Consider the following 8,204-nt stretch of genomic DNA (forward strand, 5'->3'; position numbering starts at 1 on the left):
TTAAAGCTTGTTTTAGGCCCATCTTATCCATACCTCCTCTCATTTCCTTGAGCTTCACATACTTCTCTTTGGTCGAGATTTTTTTTGCCCCTGGGTGTTTCAAGATCTGAAATATGGATGGTAGACTGACATTGACCTGGCTGATCTTTCTTTCTTGTGATTATTTCCTTCCACAGCTTGGGATGGGTTTCAGGGACCATCCATGAGAACCAGTCAGATCCGCAAAAGCTCACGGTCAGGGAAGGTAGGCATTCATTTTTGTTAGTGGTGTAAGTTTGCGTTAGTGGGTCATGTTCCAGTCCTGTCAAATCCTAAACATTCTACTAAATATAGTTGATTAGAAACATAAACTCAAATACTACTTAATTTTCATATTGTCTTTCAAGGAAATTTCTTTAAGAAAAATAGTATCTAAATTGATTTTCAGGTTGTCTTTTAAAAAAGAGATATATTAAATAAAATAAGAAAATAAAATATTAATAGGAAATAAGCGCGTGAGATAATAAGAACGTTTTAGGGAGAAAAAAAAAGTCGACAAGCATTTCACTCTTTTATATGTAATATATTTTTTAAAATAGCTAAAAAATAATTATCCATATTCTTCATCTAGAAATTTCAGTAATAATATTTAACTTTCATGTTAAAATTATTTTAAATAAATTATGATATATTTTTTTAAAGAGAAAGAGTATCTTTTAAAAAAGGAAAATATTATCCAAATTAATTAAATAGAGTAATGAAAGGATGTGGGCACGTACAAGTGAGATGATTTAGAGGGAGAAATAAGTCTAGACACTTAACTCTTTTGTATATATTATAAATAAAAGTTTGTTGGGCACTTGAAATGTTTTTAACATATTTTATATGTTTTTAAATATTTATTTAAAAAAAAAAGTTTTATACTTTATTCTTAATAATTCTCTACATTTATGTAATTATTTTTTAAAACTATTGCCATAAAAAAATGAAAATAAATAAAAACAACTTGAAAATATTTTTTAAAAATATCTTAATTTATTGTTTTTAAGAATCGAAAATTGTTCCTATTTTTTATTATAAAACATATTTTCCTTATTTATTTTCAAAAACAGTTTATTATTTTGACTTGTATGATCTATTTGGTACATGAGAATATAAACGAAATTAAGAGAAAAATGAAGATTAATTACATTTCAAAGTGCCTTTGCTTCTTTTTCTTTAAGCCAAAATAAGATGAATTGACTCAGTTTTCATATGATGCTAGTCTTCTTCCAACACAACATGGCCCCACAGCTCTTAGCATTTCCATTTATTTAGCCCAATGAATATGATGGGAAAGACCAACTTGGATCCGAAAACAACATCACTAGTTTTGGCTCCAATAACTTTCATTGCAACAATTCAAAGCTAGCTTAGTATTTTCTTTTTCTACATGAAAAATGTTAAAATATCGTAGTTATACCTATCGAAATCAAAATTTGAATCGTTCTATATATATAATGAATTTTAAGTCATTAAATAAAGATACAAACAAATAAAACTAAGGTATAAATATATAAATAAATAAAACTAAGATGCAAAAAATGAAATTTGAAAATATATATGATATCATTAAATTGGTGATGTCTTTTCAATATATACATATAAAAAAGAAAGGGTTGTTACGTTCCGCCATCTTCCTTGACCAATTTTCCATTGATAATAATCCCTTAGATTTCGACCACATGCCTTACTGGCCCTCATAGTTATTAGTTTTATACACTATTTAATTTTGTTGTTAGTATGATATTGACAAGTCAATAAAATTCGAAATTTGTAAAAAAAATTAAAATAAAAACAAAAAATGAAGAGTTGGTTTGATTTTATCCTTTCATAATTACAAAGAATCATAACACTTAAACGGGTGATTGGTTCTTATTTGAAACTTGAATATATAGATTTGAATTTGTTTCAAATATGAATATTAATTAATATGAAATAATAACTATACTTCAATTTTAGACAAAAATTAAATTTCTTTTAAATTTTCTATATTGACATAAAAATTAAATAATTAATTTTTCTTTTTTGTCAAGTCACAATGGATGAATGGTACTGCATGAAACCTTCCAAATTAATTTAGTCAAGTTTGCATTGTTTTATTTCCTCCGATTATCTGTATTCATAGTTAGAAAATTATTGAATGAAGTTTTTCAATAGGTATCGAAAAGCAAGTCTTCAGTATCTTAGCCAAACCCTAATTTCTTCTATATCTTTCCTTCTCTTATTTTCCACTTGATGGGAAAAAACAAATCAATGATATTGGAACTCATGAATTTCTAACGAATTTCCAATGTCTATATTGGTTATGAAAATAGAATCCGAAGACTTAAGAGAGAATAATCTTGAAGGAGAAATCATTATCCACTAAGATTTATATCAAGAGGTACTTTGATTAAATCCATTAAGGGAGTCATGGAACATTTTCTTTCATTTTCAATTACATATATTATGAGGCTGTCAAGAATAATTAGGAGCTGATCACAGCAACCCAAGACGTACGCTGCAAGTCAATACCCTTTCCCAACAAACACGTTGGAAGTCAACATCATTCCTACTTCCTCCAAGCTTGGGAGGCTTAGTATACAAGGCTTTGCCTATAAAGCTCGTTTCCGCTCCACGTTATCCGCTACATGTTATCCATATCTCTTCTTCTTTCCTTAATCTTCACCACTTCAGTTTCATCCAGATTTTGTTGCCTCTTTGGTGCTTCAAGCTCTGAAACAACATGGATGGTGGACTAACATTGACCTGGCTGATCGTTCTTCTGGTTATTATTTCCTTGCACAACTCGAGATGGGTTTCAGGGACCTTCCATGAAAACCAGTCTAGTCGGCGGAAGCTCGCGGCGAAGGAAGGTAGGTATTCATTTTTATCGTAGGTGTCAGTTCATGTTAGTGGTCATATTCGTATCATGTCAAGTTCTAGGCATTCTAGTAAATATATAAGTCATTAAAAATATAAAATCAAATACTATATAATTATTAAACATGTAACACATTGTATAACTCATTTAACAATCAAGTTTTTATATTTAATAATTTGATTGAGTTAGGTTTTGTTTAAGCATATATGATCACTATCTCAATCAAAACATGTTCGTAGTTCAATTGACTTATTTATTCAAAATGATATTTAAATAATTTAAAGTTATAATTAGGTTAATCAGCATGTGGTAAATTGGTCAGATCAAATTCGTGTTATATAAATTCATCCAAAAACTATTTATTTATTAAATTTATTATGCATATCAATACAAGTTTAGTCTAACCGTGATTATACTCATCTCATACCCATAAAAAGTATGTTGGGTTCAAATCATATTGACAAATTGTATCAAATTTTGTCACTCCGAATTTTTATACAATTTAGCACCATCTTGCAACAACATATTTTTCTTCATAAAATAAGGAGCTAGTTGTAGTGTAGATAAGCATATTCATTACAAAGTCTATTTAGTTTGAATGAGTTTGAAACTTTGTAGGGTTCATAAGCATCGATTGTGGGATAGCTCCGGGCTCCTATTATACAGATAGTGAAACCGAGATATATTACACTTCGGATGTAGGATTCACAGATACTGGAATCAATTATAACATTTCCGAAGAATATGTTTATCCAAATAACGATCAACATCTCAAGAACGTTAGAAGCTTCCCAGAAGGAGACAGGAACTGTTACACCCTATGGCCAAGACAAGGCAAGAATCATAAGTATTTGATCAGGGCTCGGTTCTTGTATGGGAATTATGATTCCAAGAATCAACTTCCAATCTTCAAACTATATCTAGGTGTTGACGAATGGACCATAGTGAATATAAGAAATGTCACTTCTACTTACAGGAAGGAAATCATACACATACCAATTACAGATTACATAGATGTGTGTCTGGTAAACGTCGGTTCGGGGACACCATTCATATCAGTGTTAGAGCTCAGACGGCTTAATGATTCGATTTATAGTCCAATTGAACCAGGGTCACTGATTCTCTATGACAGGTGGGATTTTGGTACACAGCAAGAGGAGTGGAAGTTAATCAGGTGAGGCACTAAAACATGTTCTTTGAAAACACCCTATTTTTTTATTCTCAAAACAAAAAACCATTTTTTGTTTTTAAAATTTTGTCAAACCAATTTTCCCTTAATTCTCTACGTATATGGAACTAACAAATGTAAATGTATATTGTGATCATTTAGGGAAAAAGATGATGTTTACGATCGGATTTGGAAACCATTCACATGGCGGTCTTGGTTGTCCATTAGTTCATCACTTGTAAGTTCTTCCTTTAGTACCTCTGACTATAAACTACCGGGTATTGTCATGGCGACTGCTGCAAAACCTGCAAATGAAAGTGAATCCTGGGGTATCTCTTTAAGCATAGATGATGATCCTTCTCAAAAGTTGTACATGTACATGCACTTTGCGGAGGTTGAGGATCTCAAAGGCCAAATCAGAGAATTTACTGTCTCCGTGAATGATGAACCATTTAGTGGGCCTGTGGCTCCTAGACTCCTTTTTTCGGACACTGTGTCTAGCAAATATTCCATAAGTGGAAGTACCACACAGAAATTGTCCTTTTCACTAGAAAGGACAAACAGATCCACGCTTCCGCCAATTATTAATGCTATGGAGGCTTACATGATAAGAGAATTCCCACAATCATCAACTCAACAAAACGATGGTAGGCTCTGTTCCGTTCTGTTAGATATATATTCTAACTTAGTTAAAATGGTCCAGCTTTACTTAATTCCTTTCCTGTTTTTCTTGGAAAATACTAGTTGATGCAATCAAGAGGATCAAATCAGATTACGCAGTGGGCAGGAACTGGCAAGGAGACCCATGTCTCCCCATGGAATACCAATGGGATGGCCTCACTTGCAGCCATAATACTTCCCCTACTATAATCTCATTGTGAGTTTGCCATTTCGAATAACTTCATGTTTGCAGGGATGTACCGGTGAAAGTTATTAGGAGTTAAAAGTTTGATATGATTCATTAACATGACTCAAACTCACCAAGTTTTTCATGAATTTGGGTCAAGTATAATTGAGTTTAAGTAAAATTCATGTCGGTTTACATAACTTGTTTAATAAATAAGTAGTTTTTAAGTTTATATAATACGAAATTGATCAAAATTGACTCATTTAATAATCCTATTGATTAACCTCATTATAAATTTTGGTTATTTAACTCATAATTGATTTATTATAAATTTGTTTTTAAATAGATGGATTAATTGAGCTAAAAGCATATTTAGTGGAGACACATATCATATATGCATATACAAAGACCTAATTCGACTTTGATTATTAAATATAAAGACTTGACTATTAAATGGGTTACATAACCTACTACTTGTTTAATATTTAGGTAGCATTTGAGTTTATGTTTTTAGCATGATTGTCATGTTAGATTTGGGTTGACCTATGCAATAGAATATTTAAGCTTTGACATGACACGATCCATCAATATAAATTGCCCACCATAAATATTATAAATCTTTTTCTAATAAATGACACAAAGGATTTACTAATATTTGCCACTCTACCTTGCAAGCAGGAACCTCTCATCTAGCAATTTGTCCGGGAATATACTTGCTTCATTTTTGAGTCTCAAATCATTACAAACTCTGTAAGTATTAGCAGCCATGAGCAGTATTAGTCACCTAAAAAATTGGTGGCAGCATGAATATCTTCTCTATAATCTTTGCTCAAAATGCATGCAACTCAAATTATTTCAGGGATTTATCATACAACAACTTGACTGGACCAGTACCAGAATTTTTTGCCGACTGGCCATCTTTAAAAACTCTGTAAGTAATTAACTTTTAGTTTTGGGATATTCGAATACTTTAGGATATATATGCAGGTGATCTGAGTATTTGATCTTGTCTTTGCAGGAATTTAACGGGGAACAACCTAACAGGTTCGGTTCCACAGGCTGTTACGGATAAGTTCAAGGATGGAACTCTGAGGTTTGCTTATTAATGATCTTTTCTAGTACTTGTTCTCAATGTTTGTTTTTAGAATTCTAGACTTCAATATCCATATATTGTGATTATAAAGTTTATTAATTAATTAGTGGACGTACCATGTTCTATGTTATGCAAGTCTCGGAGAAAATCCAAATCTTTGTCCGACCGTCTCGTGCCAAGGACAGAAAAAGAAGAAGAAGAAGAACAAGTTCTTTGTTCCTGTTCTTACATCCATTCTGTCTGCGATTGTGATCCTGGTCCTCATAGCTGCCCTTGCAATCATCCGGAAGTTGACCAAGAGGAGAGAAACCAAAGGTATTTTCTTTCTTTCATTTTCATTTTTTTCTAAGTGAGGATTTAACATTTTATTACTCCATTTTTGTTGTGATTTCCTTAGCTACAACCATAGAGACGGTCACTGAACGCCCCAAAGAAGGGCCATTGAAGTCAGGGAATTGTGAGTTCACTTACTCTGAGGTTGTGGGTATCACCAATAACTTTAATCGCCCCATTGGTAGAGGAGGATTTGGAGAAGTTTATCTAGGCACTTTGGCAGATGACACTCAGGTTGCCGTCAAGGTTCATTCTCCATCTTCAAATCAAGGCCCTAAGGCATTTCGAGCGGAGGTTAGACAAAGCAATCCATCCATGGCTCTACAGTACTATAAGTTCTCCATCTGATGTCAAGACACTAAAAAATTTGAAATATTGCAGGCAAAACTCTTGACGAGAGTTCATCATAAAAACTTGGTTCGTCTAATTGGGTACTGCGATGACAGTACAAACATGGTTCTCATTTATGAATACATGTCCAATGGAAACCTGCAACAGAAGTTATCAGGTATATATATATGTATTGACCACTCTTGATCACAGGTATATAACTTTAATTGGAAGCTACTCGTGGACTTTAATGTTTATGCATTTGCTGTAGCGAGAGAAGCTGCAGATGTTTTGAACTGGAAACAGAGACTTCAAATTGCAGTAGATGCAGCACATGGTCAGTAATTAAGCGGAGATCTTCCACATTATAATTAATGTGCATTCAAATATTTCTGTAATTTGTGATTCTTTTCTTGCTTAATTGTGTAGGATTGGAGTATCTACACAATGGCTGTAAGCCACCAATAGTCCACAGAGACATGAAATCTTCCAACATTCTATTAACTGAATCACTGCAAGCCAAGATAGCGGATTTTGGAATGTCCAGAGATCTTCAAAGCTTATCAACTGACCCAGTAGGCACACCTGGATATTTTGATCCTGAGTAGGTGTTAATTAATGACATTATTCCTTACAATTTTTACATAATTGCTTCCTTATTGATCATGAACTATTAATTACTTCCTATATATGCAGATGCCAGTCCACAGGAAATTTGAATGAGAAGAGCGATGTTTATAGCTTTGGGATTGTTTTATTGGAGTTAATCACCGGCCGGCGTGCAATAATCCCTGGGGGCATTCATATAGCTGGATGGGTTAGTCCTATGATTGAAAGAGGGGATATTCGAAGCATTGTTGATCCAAGGTTACAAGGAGATTTCAACACCAATTCTGCCTGGAAAGCAGTAGAGATAGCCTTAGCATGTGTAGCATCAACAGGAATGCAAAGGCCAGACATGAGTCATGTAGTGGTAGACTTGAAGGGATGTTTGGAGACGGAGGTGGCTTCCAGGAGAATTCAGAGGGTAGGTGGCCACAGCATCGGATCAGGCAATTTCCTAGAAAATGTTCCCTTGGTTCTTAGCATTGAAGTGGCTCCCCATGCTAGGTAGTTGTGGTTGTTTGACGCTAGTAGTTTCGGTTAATGTGATAGGTGGCGTTTGTTTTTTTATTTAATTCTAAATAGAAAATTAATGCTTAATAGTGTTAAATATTAGGTTGTTTGTTTTTATAGTATTTTATTTCTATTAAGTATTAAAAAGTAAAGAAAAACCAATATATTATTTTTTCTATTTAGACAAAGTTACATATTTTGGCTTTTTCTATTTAGTAAAAAATTTATAATAAGTTATAAAAAAAGTAGAAAAACAAACAACCTAAATTCTGAAAACAAATTACTTTCAGCAAAAAGCTAAAAAAACAAACACCACCATAGATTTGATTAATGTTAACATGTGGGGAATATGGTGCACTCCTCTATATTTTGAATTGTGTCCATGGAAAAATTCTATATTGGATAAATGTACCAACTTTTCCTTAGACTTTAG

General features: G+C 32.8%; 1 protein-coding gene across 1 annotated transcript; it reads left to right on the top strand.

Annotated features, from left to right (window-relative positions):
- The first annotated feature begins 2,576 nt into the window (after positions 1-2,576).
- Positions 2,577-7,858, top strand: LOC117922130 (putative leucine-rich repeat receptor-like protein kinase At2g19210). Its single transcript, XM_034840160.1, has 13 exons — positions 2,577-2,876; positions 3,503-4,058; positions 4,215-4,699; positions 4,797-4,929; positions 5,578-5,649; positions 5,759-5,830; positions 5,918-5,992; positions 6,129-6,307; positions 6,390-6,619; positions 6,707-6,833; positions 6,927-6,992; positions 7,085-7,259; positions 7,352-7,858. The coding sequence occupies exons 1-13, from the start codon at positions 2,747-2,749 to the stop codon at positions 7,767-7,769; spliced, it is 2,718 nt and encodes a 905-aa protein (XP_034696051.1). The 5' UTR covers positions 2,577-2,746; the 3' UTR covers positions 7,770-7,858.
- The last annotated feature ends 346 nt before the right edge of the window (positions 7,859-8,204 follow it).

The sequence above is a fragment of the Vitis riparia genome, chromosome 9 (genome assembly GCF_004353265.1).
Source record: "Vitis riparia cultivar Riparia Gloire de Montpellier isolate 1030 chromosome 9, EGFV_Vit.rip_1.0, whole genome shotgun sequence".
NCBI classification, from domain to species: Eukaryota; Viridiplantae; Streptophyta; class Magnoliopsida; order Vitales; family Vitaceae; genus Vitis; species Vitis riparia.